We start from the raw sequence: 22691 nt of genomic DNA on the forward strand, positions 1-22691 counted from the left end.
CTTGGATTTGGGAGTGGCAGGAAAAAAGACAAATCTATGATTAGAATCTTGCAACTTTACCAAAAACCATTCTCTGGCAAGGGATCTAGGCTGAACAGGAGCTCATGTGCACAAAGGAGAGAACTGTTATTAAAAATTGTCTGAGTAAGAGCTGAAGCAATAGCACAGTGGTAGGGCAATTGCCTTGCACACAGCTGACCCAGGACCGAACTCAGTTCAATCTTCAGCATCCCATATGATCCCCCAAGCCAGGAGTGATTTCTGGCCGTATAGCCAGGAGTAACGCCTGAGTGTCACCGGGTGTGGCCCAAAAACCAAAATAAAAAAAATTGTTTGAGTATGTAGGTAGTGAGAGTTCTCTAAGTTTGGTGAATACATCCACCTACCAGAAAGCTGCTACCTCACCTGGACAGGTGTCATGGACTTCTTGGTCCAGAGACAGAGGGAATCCTTGCGGTCCCGTCTCAAGAAGGTGTGTGCATGAGCTTGACAGAAATAAAATCAGAGGTTCAGACACTCAGAAGTAAAGTGCTATCTTGTCTCTTTAGTCTTATTTCCTTTGGGTTAGAGCAGGACACTTATACAAAATTTCTTGGCAAGGCACAATTGCAGACAAAACCATTTCATTCTCTCACTGGGCCTTAGACAACATACTTCCCAGGACAAGTTGCATATTTATCTTTACAGACTCATCTCCACGTTCCTCCAGTAAGGTTAATACCCAGAGATTGGCTATTGTTTTGGCTTTATTCCACTTCATGCAATCTAAACTGGGGCCTGAAATATTAGCCCTTCATATATGACTGCACATAGGCTAATAGCAAAGCTAGATTTGAGAGTGGTAATTATGGTGTATGACTAAATAAATAATACTGGAATCTATACAAATGTTCATAATAAGGTGTGTTTAATATAAATCTGAGTATTCTTTAAGAGAGGCTCTAAGAAAAGTCTTTAGGATCAGCTAGTGTACTCGAGGTAGACCAGGTATTGCTTCATAATATGCTATTCATAATGGGAAACCGTCTCAGCCAAAGAAAAGTGAATTCCCATACAAGCACCAACACATGCACCCTGTATCTGCTACAGACCCTCAGGAGAAGGTGGTAGTGACAAGGTAGCATGTAGGAAGTATGTCATGCTCAATTCAAGTCAGATTAGGCCCTTCTCCCCTTTTGGCATAAAACCAGGGCATCTGAGTTTTAAAAGGGAATAGTCACATGAGATCCTCATACTATGAGACCATTATCTAAACACCACCAAAGATCTAAGATCCTATAAGCTCTTTGCCAGAGATTTGGGTGGCATGTTGAAGATTCACATCAACCAGTAACAATACCGTTCATTGGGTTTAGATGGGATTTCACTTAAATCAACAATTCGAGATGAGTATGTTTCACTAGACCAAGAGTGCCTCATTAGAGTCCATTTTTTTTTCCTCTTAGAATTAGATGGCACAAAATGTGCAACCTGCTCTATTTTAAAAGAGCATCTTGATTCTCCCCTTATATTCACCTACTTAGTTGGGTGAAATCAGTTGTGGGAAGGTTGCACTGATGAAGGGGAGGTGTACTTTTTATGACTGAACCCAACTATAAACATGTTTACAATCATGGTACTTAAATAAAGATATTCCATAAAAAATAAAATGGTGATCCTAAGGCAAACAACTTACCTCCATGCTATCTCTCCGGCCCCAGCATCTCCTTTCTTATTTGCTCTGAGTTACCACTTCAGGACTAGGAAGGTGTCATAGAGTACAATTCATTATTTAGATTCAACCTTGTATTGACCTCTAGTTATGGCAACTGCACCAACTGGTTATTTGAAAAGGAAAAGTTTTGGTTTGGGGCCACACTTAAGTGGCTCAAGGGCTAATTCCTGCTCTGTGCTCAGAAGTGACCTATGGAAGTGCTTAGAGGATGATGTGGTATCAAGACTAAACTACAGTTGGCTGCATGCATGGAAGAGTCTTAACCATGTATTTTCTCTCTACCCTAGATAGGTTCACATGATAATGATTATAGACTCTGTAATACTGGAGGACTGGCCTCCAATATTTCTGCTTGGGCTGAATGAAAAGGAATTTAGGATTATAGGGAACCTGTCATTCACTTGAAGAGATCAGGCTATGAGTAGGTAGCAACCCCAGTTGATAATCAAGCATGCTTTGATATGTGACACCATGGATTGAACCTTGGGAGTACATATGCACACATACAAAAAAAAATTACTATTTTTGCACTGAGTAGATATAGAGATGGAAGATTGAGCCCTGATCAGTCTGAATACCTGGCAACCTCTGGTGTTTGGTGCCTATATTTTGAGGAGCATAGGTCTCCCTATGGGCCAGTTGGCACATTCTTCCCTGATAATCCTTTTTTGGTGCCAGTTCAGAAGCATGGATATATAGCACATGGGCATCTGCTAAGACCTATTCATATTTGATATCTGAACAGAGATTGCACAATGCCTTCTCAACATAAGCATGGATGCAGAACGAAACCAATACTCATTCTGGCCTGAGACATGGCTGTGGCATCACACCTTGAATCAAGAGGGCTCAAGAGGGATATAAATACTATGTTGGAACAAGAACGAAAATTCCAACTGGAGAGAAGTCAGTGTTCTTCTTCCTGTTCCCAGTCATGAGAGATTCCGATTCTGCTTCAGAGCAATAATACAAGAGGTAAGGCAATCTTGCATGTATCTGACCCAGATTTGATCCCTAGCTTTCCATATGGTACACGAGCGCCTCCAGGGTACCCCTGAGCACTGACAGGTGTGGTCCAAAACTCCCTAGAAAAAGAAAGGTTCTGATTTTCAGGCTCTGCTGTCAGGGAGTGAGGAAAATTGTATCTCATGCTCTGTGAAGGCAGTTTATGCCCCTTGTCCCTGGAGAGAAATAACCTCAACCAGATGTTTGTTGGCAGAATTGGTGGGAAGAGTGCAAAGGTAGAAGGTCTCCTGGCTAAGCAGCATGTGCCTCCAAGGAGATGCAAGCAGACATGTGGAAGCCTCATGCTCCTCAGGCTATGCATGTAAGTTATTAAGAGCTCGAAGAGTTTCGGGCTTTGGGAGGAACCATGCAGTTAGAAAAATTAAAAACTATTCCCTGCTTCTGACTGGGGATTGAACACTGGAGCATACACATGCAAAATATATATTCTACTAATAAGTCACATCCTTGTCCCCAGGTTGTTTCTGGAAATAGAGATTGTTCTCTGCAGGGCTCAATACAGAGTGTGGGCAAGTGGTAATGGAGTGCACCAGGGATTATATCTGGCAGTGCTGGGTGTAAGCCATGCAGTGACGAAGATCAAGACTTGAGGATATCGGCCATTTTCTCTATTCCTCAAGAACACTATGCCCACACACATAAACCCAGTATTTTTGAGATAACAAACACTTGAAGTCACAGAGAGGTGCTAAGCTGGCCCTTAACCTCCAACTCTGCCCATAACTTACTTAACTGCCTATGATTTTTTAAAAGTGCATCAAGGTTATTTTTAGTTAAACTTACTTAGATGTGAGGGGAGAGAAAGAAATGATCAAGAAAAAAAATACAAAACAAAAACATAGGCCTCTCCAGCATGGAAAAAGCTAAGAGACATAAAGACAAGCAAGTGAGATAGATGTTCCAGGGAAAACAGGGAGAAAGAGCCAGCCTAATTGCCTAATAAACTGAGAAAATATTGTGAAAACAATAGACAATTTTGGTATTTGCTACCAATGTCAGCTCCCAATTCTCGTGTAAAGCAGCTGTGCCTGGAGCATCCTTGCCACCAGCTGCTGCCAGTTTAAGTGACTCAGCGATTTTCAGCCTTTAGGGGTGGTTGAGAGGCTATTCCTTGGGATAGAAAGAAAACGGTTTTATGAACCAAATTCTTCCTTCCATGTGGCCTCAGTCAAGATGAAAGACAACATGCCAGATCTCAGGACTTGCTTTGAATTTAGATTCTGGGAGTGTGGTGTCAAATCCTGCTTCAAATGCCAATTTATGTTCCTCTAATAAGAATATTTAGACTGGAAGATGCAGGAAGAGTTCAGGGGTTAATCCCCAGCACTACACCCAAGCACAGCCAGGGAACACTGCTAAACACAGAGATAGGTATAGCCCATGAGCACTTTTGGTTATGGCTCAAAACCAAAACAAAACAAAAAATAATTGTAAAAAGCAACTAGTTTCAACCCATTCACCTGTAGTATATAAGAGTCAATACAATAATCTAGACAGTCCAAAATAATAGCAAATGTTTGGCCCTAGATCACAGGACTAAGATTACTAAGTAGGTGGGGTAGGGGAGAGTAGGTAGGCAAAAATGGGGAGGAAGACAGGGAGGACATTGGTGGAGTATGTTGGGCACATAGTGGTGGTGAATTAAGGTAACTGTGTATATTAAAACCTCAAAAACATAAAGATAGGGGTAAGTGAGTTCAAGGGATAAAGGGCTAATTGTGCACACAACCAACATGGTTGGTTCATTAGCAATGCACAAGAACCAATAAGCACAACCAGAGATGGCTTACACACCTCCCCCAAACAAAATTAAAAGCCCAATATAAGTGTAAACATGTGACCTAAACTTCAATCATTAAATTTAAGAAAGATTACTACAACTATACCAGCTCTGATGGCAACGATCTTTTATATTGTGGGATACTTGACATGTCTCAATTGGTTTAATCTACACATCCATTCATATATATACCCATTGATCCATCCAGTTTAATTTTTCCAAAAAAGCCAGTCGTAAGCAATGAAGGAGAGTGGAAGGGAGAGGCAGTCTCAGCATTAGAGAGCTCTTAGGGTACCAGGAATAAATTAGGAGGAAAATCCACACAACTAACAGTAAAATTCCACTATGGTAATGCTATTAAGTTCTACCCCAAGGATATATAGGGAAGGAGAGAGGAGGAAGAGAGAAAGAAGAGAGAGATATACCAATATTTGTTTGAATCCTGACACTGTATGGTCCCTAAATGTCATCCCTGAGCACTGCAGAGAATGACCCCCTCCCCCTGACAAAAAAAATGATTATACCCTAAGTGTTTGGCTAAGGTTCCTCAAATAACAGTTAGATTTATGAGTTACATCTTCAGGTTATTCCACAGCCTTGTTTAAAGCCTTCCAAAAGATTACCATTGTTGTAAGAATACTTAGATTTTGTGGGGTAGGAGGTGGTGGCAGAAAGTGGTACTTTCAACAGTACATAGAAACAAACATGATTATATATAGTGGTACTGGGAAAAAGAAGAGGAGGAGGAGGAAAGTATAGTGCTGAGACTGAACCCAGGGTCATATAAAACATGTCACCAGAATCAAGAATCCAGTATTTTTGAGATAGCAAACACTTGAAGTCACAGATACCCATAATAAACTCCTTATCAAGTAATATGTTTTGAAGACTTCGCTCTCATACATACACTTTTCAATGTTGGTTGCTGTCTACAGGCCTTTCCATCTGTCCTTACATTCCAAAAACTTTGTATGAATGTTACATTCTCCCAACAGGTTTATATCCAGGGGTATTTCATCCTCATTGCTCTACCACATTTCATATATTTCTCTTTTATTGTTTCTATGTTGGGTCATACTGGTCATACATAGTGCTTGAGGACTCCAATCCATGCTCAGGCACTCTTTGGAGTCAAGCATTTAATCTGAGGCTCCTGCATGTACTTTGTCCTCTGAGCTATCTATCCCATACTTTATCAATCTTAAAGCTCCATATGATGTAATCTTCTTTCCTTTTTTTAAGAGTGAGACCTTTTTTTGGATCATACCCGATGGTGCTCAGGGGTTACTCCTGGCTCTGCACTCAGAAATTGCTCCTGGCAGGCTTGGGAGACCATATGAGATGGCAGGGAATCAAACCAGGGTCTATCAGGGGTTGGCTGTGTGCAAGGGCAGTAATCTTCTGAACAACATCAAAGCTATTATCTTTGGTGGATTTGTTTCTTTTGTGCTACTAAAACATAGTTCCATAGTTAAGAAATTCTCAACTGTTAACTTGATTTTTCAAGTATCCAGAACTCATTCGTCAATGATAAATGAGAAGTAAACTGTGAAAGACTTTGTTTTGAGAATGAAAGGAAATACATATAAAATAAGAAGAGTCTAAGATAGCAGCTGGCACCCCCAGCTTGTAGCCTTTTAAACCATAGTCAGCTACACATTTTCAGTGGTGGATGAGGATGTCTGGCTCTTGTAAAGGAATTCACTGGTTACAGAACTATGGGGCAAAAGTTGATAGCAATTGTTAGGGAGATGATTCAAAGGGCTGAAGCACATGCTTCACCAAGTGGAAGCCTTACTCTTTTTTTTTTTTTTTTTTTTTTGGTTTTTGGGTCACACGCGGCGGTGCTCAGGGGTTACTACTCCTGGCTGTCTGCTCAGAAATAGCTCCTGGCAGGCACAGGGGACCATATGGGACACCGGGATTCAAACCAACCACCTTTTGGTCCTGGATCGGTTGCTTGCAAGGCAAAATACCGCTGTGCTATCTCTCCGGGCCCAGCCTTACTCTTGAGTCTCAGCACCATATAATCACTGACCCCAGAATATGTACTGACCCCAGAATACAAAGCTGAGTATAACCTACCCAAACAAAATTGAAACTAACAAAAATTCAAACTAATAAAAATATCAATTATCTATGAAACATCATCATTATGGCACATCAAAATCAAACTTACATCAACTCATATAAAATCATAACAATCATGTCAAAATGCTTTTAATAAACAATCATGATTGTGGGCTAAACTGGTTTGCTCACATACACCAGTGCTCTTATTGGGCAGAGATTTATAGCATGTGTGAATAGTAGAATGGACCATACTATGTGTAACTGAATTGTGTATAAACACACCATACCATTTTAATGTGCAATTGTACTTTAGCACATTAGCGCAACAAAAAAAATCACCTCACAAGGCATTTCTCACAGTTCTCTCATTATCAGTAAGTGGCATACAACTGTAAACATGGTATGGTCTTGTTATGAGGATAGTGTGAGAATTCTGGACCTTCAGCAATGTAAATGTAATAGCTCAAGGGGTTGGGGGAAAAAGTACAGGGGTCTTATCTTACATTTGATCTACCTAAGTTTGATCCCCAACATGTAAACCCCTAACACTGCTAGGAATAATACCTTACATAAGTCAGGCCCTCCAAAAGTCAAAATAAGTAATTAAAAGCAGCTCTACTTGTTTTCTTTTTTGGAATTACTCAAAAACTAAAAAGGAAAATGGCCAACGGCCATTTCTAAAAGAAGAGGTTGAACATAGTCTACAAGCCACAGAATTCTTTTTTTTTTTTTTTTTTTTTTTTTTGGTACTTTTCTGAGCTCAAAGTTTTAAAAGTAACAAGATAACTTCTTGGAAATATTTTGGGGGAGGGCAGCTGCCTACAAAGGAATTAAGTGCTCATATCAGAACTTTTTTTTAATGAGATAAGGTAATTCAAACTCATTAGTCTAGTGACTGGAAATTATTACACTGAAAATAGAATAACGTTAATATTTTCTCCCAAAATAGCAGAAAACCACAATTTCAATGTCAAATTTTTGAAAAGCAATCAGAGAATTTACTTCTTTGTTTGCTAATTTGAGTGCAAATTGTGATGTTCTTTCACAATGTATTTCAACTTAAAATAGATAGTTATTTAGGAATTCTCCTACAGTGGTATAAATCACTAAAAGCTGCTTTTAACAGAACAAGAAGCAAACTTCAGCACTGAAAATGTAGCTAGCAAAGATATCCATCTATCAACAGAAGTTAAGATCATTCTCCAAAACACAAAGTAAACAAACAAAACAAACCCCAGCACTGAAGGGTATATGGACAGTTCTATATCCTCTCATTTCCTTTGCTTATATTAGATTATACAGTGTCACTTTAATCAAACCATCAAATCAAATTATAAGACCAAGTGGTTTTGATTCCATTGAGATTTGAACAGATTTTGTTAAATTAATAAACCATATGTTTCATGTTGCTGGGAGGAAAATTATTTTTTTCTCCATTCTCTCTTCCAAAATTCTTCACAATAAACTGTATTCATAACTCAGCACTGAATGCTCTTCCATGTGCCTGGACTGTGTTGCTAAAGAACTGAAATGACAGCCCATTACATTTTAAAGTCTGTCCAAATCATTTACCGACAAAGGGCAGAGTGGCAAATTGGGTGTCCCTCAAACAAAACCACTGAGCCTAACGACTGTTTCCATTTACTGAAATTGAAGCTTTCTATTTTTCATAGATGACATCCATTATATCTTTCTTAAGCAACAATAGAATATTGAGATGACGTTTCCAATGGTGTCGTACATGATCATGCATCTCATGCTTGACACTGAAAGGCTAGATTCCAGTTTCTCAATTCCAGTATGTGCTGTCACTCTGCTAGAAGAGCACAATAAAGTTGAATTAACTCAGGCCTTCCCTAAAGTCAATGAATGCAAGTTAAAGACTGCAGTAACTTGAATAAAAGTGGGTTATGATGCTCAGTCCTTAAGGCCATGCTAACACCTCTGATAGCAAAGATGACCAAATATTAAGGTAAACTGGTAAGAATTTGGTTACCAAGTTAATAAATAAACATTTAGCTGGTTTTAAAGTCTTGAAATGTATTCATAAAGTAGGATCAGTTTCTTTGACTCATGTCTACCTATTTTAATCTATAAGACAGAGAATATGCACCCTACAAGAAATCTGTCTGGGTTCTCCACCTTTGCTTGAACCCTACCTTAGGGCAGAGATCAATCAACTCTAATTCTTAGGCCAATTCTGGCCTGCCATCTTTTTGTGTGAATGAAATTTAACTGCAAGGCATTTTCTATATTCATTCATTCATAATTCATTTTCTCTATGGCTGCTTTCATGTTCTGATGCCAGAGTTGAGTATTTGAAGTAGAGACCATCTAACCCGCTATCTAATTCTTAAACAAAGTTGTTTACTGGCTCTTCTCCTATATAATTAATTTATTCTTCTTCTATGACAACAGCCCATAAATTCATAATTTCATGCTTAGCTTCATAGCTCTCCTAGGCATTGAAAGCTTCCATAATGATTAGATAGAAAATGCTAATTGGACAAGCTTTGTTCTTTCCAAATGATCTGAACATTAGAGAATGGCATTGTTCTCTTCTTGAACTCTGACTTATGAAATACTGAGAAGAAAAAGGGACTCTCACTCTGGATTGACACTTCCCTCCTTCGAGGATGTTTTTCCTACCTCTGAAAATAAGAATCCAAGTCCTCCTGGTTGCTGCTGATTATCAATATCTGTGGCTGGTATTTGGCCAATAGGGTATTTGAATTACCTAAGTTTTATTGAGTAAAATGGGTCATATCCCATTATATGCCAACATTGAGGAGGGTGAATATACAGATGATATTTAAAAAGCATTGATGAAGCTGGGGTGAAAAACTAAAATCCTAATATCTGCTAATAAGAACATAAAACTCGTGTAGCAGCTTCAGAAACAATTTGCTGGGGGAGTCAGAGAGAGTGTAGTGGATAGAGAATTTGCCTTCCATGTGGTCAACCCAGGTTTGATCCTTAGCATGCAATATGGTCTTCCCAGCTGCACCAGGAGTGATTCCTGAGCCTATAGTCAGGAGTAATTTCCGAATACAGCTGGGTGTGGACTCAAACCAAAAAAATATATAAACAAATTAGGACAAACAAACAGTCTGGTAAAAGTCAAGTTAGTCTATGACTCAGCAACTTGACTCATAAGCTTATAGTCAAAAAAACTAAAAGCATATGTTCATGGAGAATTTTGAATATGAGCAAAGCTAGCAGCATTATGTAACAGTTAAAAAGTAAGAATTAAAGAAAAAGAACTCTCAATGTCAGGGCTGAAAAGAAACTATGAAGTTAAGAAAGTTGGTTGCACTTGGCCAATGTAGGTTTGGTCCCCCACATCAAAGAGTCCTTCTAAGTAATGCCAGGTTCTGCCCTGGAGGCTCCTAAGCACTGTTACAGTGCTGTTATGGTTAATACCCAGCACAGCATAACCTAAAAAGCACTGCATCTTCAAGCCCTTGTATTTAACAACCAAATCAGTTCGATGAGAAATGCTGAGAGTGGTCCCTGATTGCCTTGAGCACTGCTTAAGAGTCTCTCCCAAAGAAACCTCTTAATCTATAAATTAATAGATGGACAATAATATGTGGCATACTGTTCGGTTATATCTTATATTGCCTAAAACAAAGATCATCCTGGGTTTTTTGTACATTTATTTACAACCTGGATTTACCCCAAAATATAGATCATCTTACTTGTAAACCTGGGTGGAACTGGCTCAGGATAGTCTGAGCTATCTGTCTTTACACTGTCTTTACTGCTCCACCCAGGGGTCTTATCTGGACTCAGTAAAAATGGCAGTTCTGGCAGGCAGTGGGGTTCTCCATAAGAGGTAGAAGACTGCCCAGAGTACACGTGTTTCACCCTCAGCTTGGTTTGAATGATTTCATGCATGACCCTGATTCAGACTCATTCACCTGGGATAGAAGATTCAGTGTGTGGATTGATTTTATAGCATACACTCATTCAATATCATATTATCTGTCTACAAAATAGAAATTTTGATACATGCTTGAATACAAACCTTAAAATAACTGTTGAGTGAAGTAAACTAGACATCAAAAAAAACCCATATAATATATGATTCCAATTTATTTATAAAATCTAAATTAGGTTTATCCACAGAGAAAGAAATTAAATTAGTGTTTTTTGGGGCAGGGGAGAAAGAAGAAAGGGGATGAGAAGGGAAAGAAGAAAAGGTAATAGTTACTAAGCACAAAATTTCTTTGGGGGATGAATTAAAGTATTCTAGTATTCTAGCAGTGCACAGAGTACTGATTACATAACCTGGTGACTATATCAAAACCTACTAAAGTACTCACCTGAAAAGACTAAATTTTAGGAACTGGAAAGATAGTACAATGGGGAGAAGGTGCTACTGGGGAGAGAGTGATGCTAGTTTCAAGTTTTCTTTTGTGTTTTTGATGAATAGCCACTTCTGGCTCTGTGCTTATGGGACCATATACAGTTACCCGTTCAAACCCCAGTGAAACATGTGCAAGGCAAGTATCTTAATCCCTGTACTATTTCTCTGGTCCTATAAAATTAGTGGCATAAAATTTTCATGCTAAAAAGTCAACAAGTTGTACATGTATGTGTATTTTTTCTATACCCTGTACTACAATCATAATTTTTAAAAATAAAAATAAATTTGGATCGAGGATATGCAGAGATCAAGGCACTTGGGCCTTGCATGAAAGTGAACCAGGTTCAATTTCTGTTACAACATATGGTTTCCTGAGTACCAACAGGAGCACAGAGTCTGAAGAAAAACCTAGGCATAGGCATCTGTGGTCTTAAAGCCAATAAATAAATAATATCCCACACACACACAGAAAAGCAATCACAGATAGTAAAAAAAAAAAAAATTAAAAAATTAGGGATCAGGGGTCCGAGTGATAGCGTTTGCTTTTCATGTGGCAGATCTGGAACAGACCTGGTTTGATCCCAGGTGTCCCATATGGTCCTCCTAGCCAGGAGCAATCTCTGAGTGCAGCCAAGAAAAACCCCTGAGCATCACTGGATGTGGCCCCAAAACCAAAAACCAAAAACAAACAAAAAACAACAACAAAAAAAAAACTCTAAAAAAATGAAAACAAAAAATTAGGATCAGATCAATTGTACAAGGGTAAAGTGTTTACCCCATAGCAGACCCAACCCTTGTTCAATCCCTAAAACACGTCCAATCAATGCCAAGGGTGACTACTGAGCACAAAACTGGGAGTAAATCCTTAACATCTCCAGTTGTGGCCTACCCAAACCAAACAACAAAATATCACTTTCCATTCTCTCTGCTTCTAGAAAGATCACAAAACATTTTATTACTTACACATCTACAGAGTCAGCAAAGGAAACTCTCTAATTATAGCAATTCTTTTACAATGAAGAACTGATTCGCTGCCTGAGGAGAGATCCAGGGATCCTCTCCAATTCAGGGGAAGACCTCTAAACCAAAGGTCTTGTTCACTTTGACAACTTAATGGAATGGCAACTATTCCATTTTCTAACTTTCTTGAATACTAAGAACTACATGTTCTTTCTACATAGCTAATATATGAATGTTCAGTCCATCTTTTCAAGAAAGTCAACGACAACAAAACTGATACCCAATCTACAACAAGCTATACACAGAGGGGACCAGTTACACTAGCAGTCTGGGGGACAAAGGAGAGAGAGATAGGATGCATGCTGGGAACAGGGATAAAGGGAAGACAACACTGGTGGTGGGAATGCCCTGATTCATTATCACTATGTACCTTAAATATTACTGTGAAAGACTCATAATTTACTTTGGTCACATAAAAATTATTTTTTAAAAAAACCAACAACTTTTGAACTGTTGGTAACCTCAGGAATTTTGAGGTACCAGATCTTTTACTCAACTGTGAGATAAATGCTTCTTTCCCCACTTCTTTTACATTTGCCTCTCATGAAGACACAATCCCTAACGGTCTGACTTCCTTAAAGTAAAATTCTTTAGGGAGAAAAAGTTCTGTTTGATTGTTTTCTTTATTACTATCTTGGTTTAAAAAATGCGTGCCATGTGAGATTTTCAGTGCCAGGTCAATCTATTTCACAAGTTTAAGGGCTTCTTATCCCTCCCAGCATTTCAAGCTGACAAATGATAAAAAAGTCTTTGACAATGTGTTGGCCCCAAATTACTTAAATCTCCTGTTTCTACATGGAATCTGTCCAGACAAGTTTCTCTTGACTCTACACAAACAAAAGCAGAAACAGAAATGAAACAATCAGATTCTTAAACATGCCTTCCTGTTTTGTTATTTTACCTTTTTTTCAAAGATACATGAACTTGGAAAATGGACCTGTTTTTATTATCAAAAATGCAGTTTTTTTGTGGATTACTATCTCATTTCCTCTGTACCTATCCAGATCATACGCCAATAAACATATGCCTTTTTATTGGGATGGAGAAGAGTATTCTTCAAACGAAACCTCCATAATTCAACACAGCAAAACTCCCACAATCTTATAATCAATGTTGATAAATGATCAAGATTCTTTCCTTATTGCACAAGTTCATAATTTTAAAGAACTGCACTGGCTTGGAAATGTTCCATCTCTTACAACCCATTGAGCATTTCTTAGTTCTCCCTCCCTTCCAAATGCTAGGACTTGGATCAGTCTATCTTTCTAAGTGCTACTCTGTTCTCTAGGTCACAATTATGACAAATCATAAAGCTTAAAATTGGGCTCTGTGGGCAGAATTAGATGTTACAGTTTTCTGAAGGAGAAATTCATGTTTACTTTACCTGAGAAAGCAGACACGGATGACAAAGATCGAGATACTTGAAAATTATTAATGCATGCTTACTGAACATGAGAACTGCTGTTCAGTGACAGTTTTAGAAAGCCTCCCTTGGGGATGTTGTGATAGTACAGCAGGTAGCATGCTTCCTTTCAATGCATCGAACCTAGATTCAATCTCTGGCACCACATACAATTTTGTAATATCTGCTATGAATGGTCCCGAGTGCAAAGGCAAGAGTAAGCCCCGAGTGGGACCCCATCCTCTCCCTCTCCCAACAAATAAAGAAAAATAAATTCAAACATCCCTAATAGTTAGTGCTTTGTGAAGTTCTGACAGGTATAATTGTCTGCAAGATTCCTACATACCTACTATTGTGCTGGTAGCAACTCAAACTCAAGTCTGAACTCAGAGACAAATGTATCTCAAACAGGAAGTAGACTAAAAATAAGACATCAGAAAGCTTTCTTTAGACATGAACTGGTTCTTCACAAGGTAGGAACAGAGTGGATGACTAATATATGACTATTCAAAAGGCAATTTTGAATACATCTATGTCAAGGAAATGATTCCCACAATGGCCTCTATTTAGAAGCTGGACACGTTTCTCTTAGCTGAGAAACATAGGCTCTTAATGCAAAATTCTGGTACTTGGCTGGGTTTAAACGCCATTTTAATTCACAACAATTTACGATTAGACATCTTCCTCTGGGCAAGTGCACTTAATCCAGATCTACCTTTAGAGGCTTCTGTCCCCAAGGGGTTGTCTAAGAAGTCTGTCATGTCATGGTTCCAGGCGTCGAGGACAGCAGACTTGAACACCACCCTGCCATTCAGACCCTGCTGTGGTCGGAAGTTGTTTCGCAGATACTCCACTGACTTGACATGGTCTTGTTGCTCTGTGGTGAAGATGGAATAAAAAGCCTCGAGCTAGACAGAGAGGAGAGAGAGAGAGAAAAAGAACATCCATCAGAAAAGTGACGTGGCCCCAAGTGAGGTTGGGTGAACAGAACATAAAACAGAAGTCACTGCTGCCAAGTCTAGAATACCCGGTGGGGTACAGGCTGTTCCTGGAATGTTCCATCAAAGAGTTTTGCTCTGTGTAGATTTGTCCTTGCAACAGGAAAGTGTTTCATCTCAGAACTCTCAGACTGTGGCTCAAACAAGGGAGCCCAATCTTTCTAAAGTGACTTCATGGCAAGGCATAAGTATTTTTTCCAATTTGGGGTACTGAGTTTTGGGTCACATCCAGCAGTGCTCAGGTACTACTCCTGGTTCTGCATTCAAGAGAGAGCCTGATGATATTCAGAGAATCATGTATGGTTTCTGAGACTGAACATGGGTCTGCTCCTGTACTACCTATGCCCCTTCCTCAACACATACATTATTTCTTAGGAACAATGAGATATGAGGAAACTGAAAGGGTCTGAGTCAAACAATCTGGGTGGAAATTCTAGCTCCAATACCCAATCACTCTATGACCCTGAAAATGTTGCTGAGCTTCCATGAGCATCAATTCTTTCTCCGAAGACTGTGTTAATTATAGCAGCATTTCCCCACCAGGTTTGTGTCAGCAGCATTAAATGAGATAATCCATGGACAATGCTGAAAAACAGTTCCCGGCATAGGAAAGCTCAATAAATATCAGTGATTTAATTCTTACCAAGCCTCTTCTTACCTACTCAGTAGAGATCCAGTTCTGCAAAGATGTGCAGCCACAAAGCTGCTAAATGTATGCTTGGTTGGCAACTCAAACTACTCAAAATTGACATTAGTGATGGGTAATCACAGGCACACTATTTTCTTATCTCCAAAACAGATTTAGGGGCCAGGGGAAAAACTCAAAGGGCTAGAATGCATGCTTTGTATGTTTGGAGCCTGTCCAGATCACCTCTTTACCCCAGCATCAACTCCAGAAATGATGTGTGAGCATCAACCAAGAAGTAGGCCATAAGCACTGTTAGGAGTGGCCCCCGGGCCCGGAGAGATAGCACAACGATGTTTGCCTTGCAAGCAGCCGATCCAGGACCAAAGGTGATTGGTTCGAATCCCGGTGTCCCATATGGTCCCCCGTGCCTGCCAGGAGCTATTTCTGAGCAGACAGCCAGGAGTAACCCCTGAGCACCGCTGGGTGTGGCCCAAAAAACAAACAAAAAACAAACAAACAAAGGAGTGGCCCCCAAAACAACAAATAAATAAAATCAGGTATAACCTATAAGATGACTCAAGATTCAAATCTACTAGATTATTTAGTACTCAGCTCCATAAGTTCTTAGTAAATTTTAGCAACTTATTACTATTGATATCATTAAGAAACTCTTTTTTTCACAAGACTGCTGACAGACCTTTTATGAAGAAACAAAGAAGAATAGTTTAGGATTTCAAGTTCATATTTTTATGATCAAAAAGGATTTTTCAGCGCCCTCTGCATTCTGCTCATTGGATTTTAGTTTTAATAATTATTATGAAGATGGACAAGGATAGATATTGGTTGCCAATGGACCACAAAGTTATTCTTGTCACCAAAAAAGTGAAGTGGAGTCTAAGTTGCCCAGTCATCAAGAACATCAAAAATTCTTGGGGATGGGGCTGGAGAGATAGCATGGAGGGAAGGCGTTTGCCTTGCATGCAGAAGGATGGTGGTTCGAATCTAGGCATCCCATATGGTCTCCCGAGACTGCCAGGAGCGATTTCTGAGCATAGAGCCAGGAGTAAGCCCTGAGCACAGCTGGGTGTGACCCAAAAACAAATAAACAAAAAAATTCTTGAGGATAAGGGAAGGAAATGAAATGCCAAAGGCCCCTCAAATGTCCACACAAAATGTTTTCTTCTTCAGGAGAGAAGTAAGGAGTGAGGAAGGGGTTTACTGCCTTGACACTGATTGGTTGCCTAGACTTCAGGAATTTCAGGAGGTGTTTAACATTGATATAGAAAAATTCAAGGAGATACTACTTGTACTTCCAGTGGGTCACAAAGAAGCCTAAGAGGAACTCAAGAGTTACTCAACAGCCTCACAGAAAATGGGCTTCCAGCCTAAAACTCTCTGGGTATTAGAATCAAAGAAGGGCTAGAAGATGGTGGATTTACTAGGGTGAATGCCTAGCAAGACCCAACCACAGTGAATCCCTTGAATCCCTAGCCCACACTGTGGTTTGAGTAAGTGTTGTCATGAGCAGCCCCAGAGGGTCAAATTGTGTAATTTGACTCTGAAGGCCCCAGCACCTCCAGGGTGGCATGGAAAGTCACTGGCACCACAAGACCAATGCAGCATCAAATTCTAGGGCCCTGGCCTTGAACCACCAACCAAGTAGGTAGATTAAGACTCACTGGTGGGGCCTCTGAGACCTTCTGAGCACTGCCTGGAAGTGACCTCTTTTCACCTGTTCTCCCTACCCCAAGAGTAAAAGCACTTAATTCTACAGGCCCACCCATCATTCTACCTTTCTAATTCTCTTGCAAGCATAAGATGGTAAAACTTCTATTTTTGTCAAGCTAATACCACCAGGATAGTTTTTGAACTAATCAAAAAGCAAAACCAGAAAAGAAAAAGAAAAAACAGTAAAGGAGGTAAGGCATTTATTTGTCTTGCATGTAGCTGAACCAGGTTCAATCTCCATCATTCCATATGGAGCCAGGAATGATTCCTGAGTGCAGAATCAGGAGTCAACCCTGGGCATTGCTATGTGTGGCCGAAAATAACAACAATAAAGGAAGAAAAAGTAGGGTCAGGATGTAGCTCAGAAAACCATGGGTCACATATCCCTGAGATCAAACACAGACACATCAAGAACAGAAAAACAAAAACAAACATACAAAAACCCAAAGTAGATCATTATCAATATGCAACCCCAATTCTCTATAATTCATCTAGTTCTCTTCTAATAACTCACATAAATACTGTTCAGGAGTTGTTTTTTTTATGAATCTTTCCAATGTTCCTTCTTTAATTTTTAGTGAAGGAAGAAAAAAAGCATGAACAGTGGGAAAATGAAGGGAAGCAGACCATTCTAAGTGTGACCCAGTCAGATGAAAGCAATTGGAGGTGTTAGAAAGAAATATCACTCAAACCTAGTGATATGTCCTACTTAACAGGCTCAGCAGTCAGAATTAAATTCACCTCAAAATTTCAGGAGATTTCAGGATTTCTTACAGAAAATAGCGTTTTCAAATTACATGAAAGGAGTGAACAAAGACCTTCTGGAGACAGTCTAGGGAAAGTCCAACTAAATGATGAAAGAGATTGAGGAAAACATCCTATGTGGAAAGGTTACAGGAAGTGAAATTGTTTTGCCTAAAGAAAAGGTAAGGAATCATTTGATTCAAGACACTGCATGTGGAAGATGCTTACGAGTTCTTCTTCATGTCCCAAGAAGGCCAAATCAGAGGAAATTGATTAAAATTAAAGCCCAAGAGACGTGAGTTGAATAGAGGGAAAATTTTCTTAATTTTCAGGGAGAATTAAAAAAAAATTGTAACTGGACTAGGCTGCCGTCATCCACTGGCAAGTTAAACTGAAAGCTTTTTGGAGAAGACAGCTGTCACTTCTAAAATTGTCTCATCTCTAAAATGCCAGAGGAGATGGCTTGTAAGACCATCTCCGAAGCACAATTTTATGGGATACTGTGTTTCTTCTCTGAAATCCTGGCTTATACAGTTAGCATTAAATAGCTTATTTCGAAGGTCTCAGGAAAGAATTAGTCATATAAAGTAAAAAGGAGGCAAGTTCTGAATTTAACACAAAAATGCTTTTGCTTCAATTGCTCTTAAAGCTTAATGACATACTATGGTTTAAAAGTTCAGCTGCTTCCCTGTCACTTATTCAACTTGCCCAAAGATTTTGAGCGAAAGATGTGATGGTTCTGAGAGTGAACTGATGACCAGAACGATATTATATTGTCAACTGGATCAGTTTCCCTTGACAGTCACACAAAAGAGGAAAAGCTTAGCAGACACGTCAAATGTCCTCTGGTGGGTAGGCAGTGTTCATGAAATCCTATTCTTGTTCTCAGCTGAATAAAAATTGCCAGTAGCCTCTTTTGCTATTAACTAGAATGGCTGATCTTTGAATAAAAAAAGGCATGACAATCTATAATCTACACTTTCCATTTGGCAGATAAGAAAAGAGCAGATGGGCTAGAAATCTACTGACCCACCATCTGACAGCTCCATTGACTTGCTCCTTGGTCCCTGCCTTACCCTTGTAATCACACTTGCTAAGGGTGAACTCAACCACCAAATAAACCTCCTCTTTGTTGGTTTTCAAGAAAGATCATCTACAGAACTGCAAAGTAAAGAGTCTTCTAGGGCTATGCAAAATGGCTGCCCCATACAGAACTGAGCCCTGGGACAGACCACATACCACAGACCTACATTTCTCTGGGTCTCTGTTTACTACACATGTTTTATACTTGCTCTGTTTTGACTTTTTCAGATCTGCCACACAGCAATCCAGATAGAATGCATATAAGATGAAATCACACCTCTATTCAAAAGTGTTCAACAGCTTCCTAATTTCATATTGCATATTCCCTCATTTCAATGGGTCTCTAACTTCAAAAGTCTTACTCTCATCACCTGGGTTTGAAATCTTGTCTTTAAGCTCCTTTACTACAATAGTTTGACCTTGACCAGAGTATTTCCTTCTGTGGTTCAGTATTCTGACTCATAGAAACAATATTACCTACCTCATAATAATTACTATTACCATAAAATGAATATCTATATAAAAATGTTTAAAATATCCTTATGATACAGTAAGTGCCTTTTTTGTATTAGCACTACTATTATTATTGTCATTGTTTGTTGAGCTGACGGCTAAGATTTCTCTGGGGATCTGAGAGATAGTACAAGTTGTTTCCCTTGCTTATGTTCAACCCTGGGTAGATCCTCAGTACTGTATACAGTCTTCGGAGCACTTTCCAGAGTGATTTCTGAGCACAGAGCCAGGAATAAAGCCTGAACATCAATAAGAATAGCTCTAAAGAAAACGAACAAAAATAATCTCTCTGAAGGACCAAAATGAGAGTACTGCAGTAAAATGCACACCATGTGTGTGGCCAACTCTAGATCAAACTGAAGTAACACCTGGTCCCCCAAGTATTGTCATGTGTAGCTCTAAGGTACTTGAGTTATGCCACAGATTCAAGCCCTCTCACATTGAACCATTAGCAGGGTTGGCCACTAATCACTGGAGAGGACTCTGAGACCAACTGAGCACTTTTGGGGAGCCTTCCTCCAATAAGATATTCTCTTTGCTTTTCTCTCTTTTCTCATTCTAATGTGTATTTATCAATCCCATTATGTTCCAGATAGTTTGTTATGTAAGTTCTGAGCATTAATTTGGTTTCCAACATAATTTTAACTTTAAATGGTATTCAATGTTATTAATAGCACTATTAGACTAATACCAATATTAGTTAATGTTTACTGAATGCTTATTATATGCAAAGCAGCAAGTTAAGAGGGTTATGTGCTTTAGAAAAAGAGCAGGATATACAGCTCAAAAAACACATACAAAGTTATTTAGAATATTGATTATTGTACAGCAACATTCTTAAGAAACAGCAGGTGCAAGAAATATGCTCTAAGCTCCCTTTATCCCCATTAAGGGAAGAAATAAATTTCCAAAAGTGAAGAAAGCTCAAACCTATATTATACATATGACTAGAAAGTCTTCTTAGACTTTTTAAAATAGGGAAATTTAAATTAGGTCCACAAAAAAAAGTATAAACAAACATAGTTGTTTCTTCACTAATTTACTAGCTTATGCCCAAAGCCCTTTATCTTGTCTTTTTTTTTTTTCTCTTACAAATTTACTGTTTGTCAAAGAGGTAAAAAAGCTTCCTACTTTGGCTATACTTCTGAATCGCCTATTTTCATAGGGCTCCCACAGCATATTGAGGTCAGTGAGGCCAGCCAAAGAAGCTAGAAGAGAATAAGGGGAAATTGTTCTCTCACCAGGAATTTTGGTTCAACTGCACAGAAATTCCCTAAGCCTGGTAGTATCGATGTATTACTTTTTCACTTGGTAAGGAAACTAAGCTTAAACCTAATAAGTCACTTGGCCAAGTGATTAAACGAAGCAAAGACTAAAAACCTTGATCTATAAGACTGTTTTTCATATTCTGGCCACTTTCTGCCTTATACATAACAGATGCTCAGCATTATTCACTGAAAAAGAAACACTGATACTGATAATAGAGGGGCCTAAGCAATTCTTTTTAGCTGATTCCAAAAGTCCAATCTATCTAGGACCCCCAACATCAACATACATTAATTATTGCTTTTCTCCACTATGGGAAAAAGCAGTTTTTAGCAGAGCAGGATACAAGCGGTCAAGAACAAGAAGAAAATGCTACCCTCTTTTCAAAGCCCATGCTTTATATCACCCTATTCTTTTCTAGAGGCCGGGAATAACACATTTGAATATCCCTTTTTACTTTACTGTAACTAATGAAGTCTTTATCATTTAGTGTAAAAACGAAAAAAAGAAAAAGAAAAATTTTATTTCTATAATTTTAAATTGACTTTTTAACTATCGAAGTGAACATTTAAAACACTTCTTTCTTTTATTCCTGCTTGGGGAGTTGTAATTGCATTTTAACAGTGCTGTTTCAAGAACAATGTTAACCTTGAATTGCAAATGTGTTGGCTCGGAGTGTATATAAATCATTTCAACTTAGTTTTTATTATAAAAATATTACAGAGAATAATTAGTTTTTAATCTGTTGGTTCAAATCAAAGGAAAGTTGAATCCATTCAAGCCATTCGTGTGCAGCAAAACCCCTAGCCTAGAAGACCTAAAGAAGGGTCCATTGTGGTTGAGAAAGGAAATGAGAGAAAATCAGAAGTAATATAATTACTAACCATTAAAAGGCTGATGTGCACAATATTTTATAGGATTGGTATATAAAGGCAATTAAACAAAGCCAGAGCCCATCAAAAGTAGAATAAGAAACTCCAGGGTAAGCATTAGGCACTGAAATTTCACTTGGAAGGACACAAGGAAGCTTCAACTTCCCCATCCATTTGAGGGGTGGGTGGGCAGGCTCTGTTTTGTTGTCTCATTATTCACTAAGCCAATACAGATGGAATATTAAATTGACAAAGGCCTGGATAGCCAAAGTTTACTTATTCGACCATGGTTGCAAAGATAAAATCAGAGAATGTCCATTTAAAGGGGGACGTAGGGATGTGGGATAAAAGCATCCCTTGCAGCAACAGTTCTGCCATTCAAGAAAGGGCTTTGGACAGGAAAGGACTTAACCATAATTACCAATGAGAGTCATCAGTAGGGATTCATAGTGGCAGCTTTACCCCATCACTTAGAAGACATATTATGTAGTGTTAGGAGAGAAACTTTCTGAATTAAGTGATTCATTAGTTGTTTCAGCCTTGAAATAAACAGTAGAGCTGCAGCAGCCAACAACCATATGGGACTTCCAGCAGAAATGTGGCCAAATCCTCCAGCTTGATATGATAATAATTTGGATATTCTAGGTTAAGTATGTTTCAAAATATATTTTTATTGAACCTGTTTCACTTTTTCTCTTTCAATGTAGTGGTTGGAAAAATTTAAATGATATCTGTGGCTTTTGTTTTATTTCTACTAAACAGTGGACACCATTTAGAGTAACAAAAAATGTCATCAATATCTCCTGAGTCCTGCCACACTGAAGTCAAGTCATTCTTCTTCAGATACCCTATCATTTAATCTTGAGTGATTTTAGGAGACAAGTATTATTATCATCATAATTTACAAAATAAAAATTAGGAACAATAGTTAAGTAATTTGGTTTTTGAATGGAACTGAAAAAGAAATCAGGTGGTTTGTCTCCAATGAAACAGTTTTGTTTTGGATCACACCTGAAGTGTTCAGGGCTTATTCCTGGCTCTGCACTTGAGGATCACTCCTGATGAACTTTGAGGAAACATATGTGATATCAGGGATGGAACCCACATTCAATTGTGCGAGGCACACTTTATCTGCTGTATTATCTCTCAGGCCACTGGAATACAGTCTTTTTTTTGTTTGTTTGTTTTTGGGCCACACCCAGCAATGCTCAGGGGTCACTCCTGGCTGTCTGCTCAGAAATAGCTCCTGGCAGGCACGGGGGACCATATGGGACACCGGGATTCGAACCAACCACCTTTGGTCCTGGATCGGCTGCTTGCAAGGCAAACGCCGCTGTGCTATCTCTCCGGGCCCTGGAATACAGTCTAATTCAAAAATGCTATTCAAAATTTTATGAACCGAAACAAAAAGATTGGTTAAAATAAAAAGATAAAATCATGGAAATAAAACTTTCTTTAACTACTCAAGTTTA

General features: G+C 38.8%; 1 protein-coding gene across 2 annotated transcripts in view; it reads right to left on the bottom strand.

Moving 5' to 3' along the window:
• Positions 1-22691, bottom strand: part of PTPRG (protein tyrosine phosphatase receptor type G) — an 837085-nt gene that overhangs the window by 126831 nt on the left and 687563 nt on the right. For both annotated transcript variants that reach the window (XM_049777272.1, XM_049777271.1), the window contains exon 8: positions 14103-14295. In XM_049777272.1, coding sequence (XP_049633229.1) covers positions 14103-14295 — 193 coding nt within the window. The remainder of the gene's footprint in view (positions 1-14102; positions 14296-22691) is intronic.

The sequence above is a fragment of the Suncus etruscus genome, chromosome 7 (genome assembly GCF_024139225.1).
Source record: "Suncus etruscus isolate mSunEtr1 chromosome 7, mSunEtr1.pri.cur, whole genome shotgun sequence".
In the NCBI taxonomy this organism is placed as follows: domain Eukaryota; kingdom Metazoa; phylum Chordata; class Mammalia; order Eulipotyphla; family Soricidae; genus Suncus; species Suncus etruscus.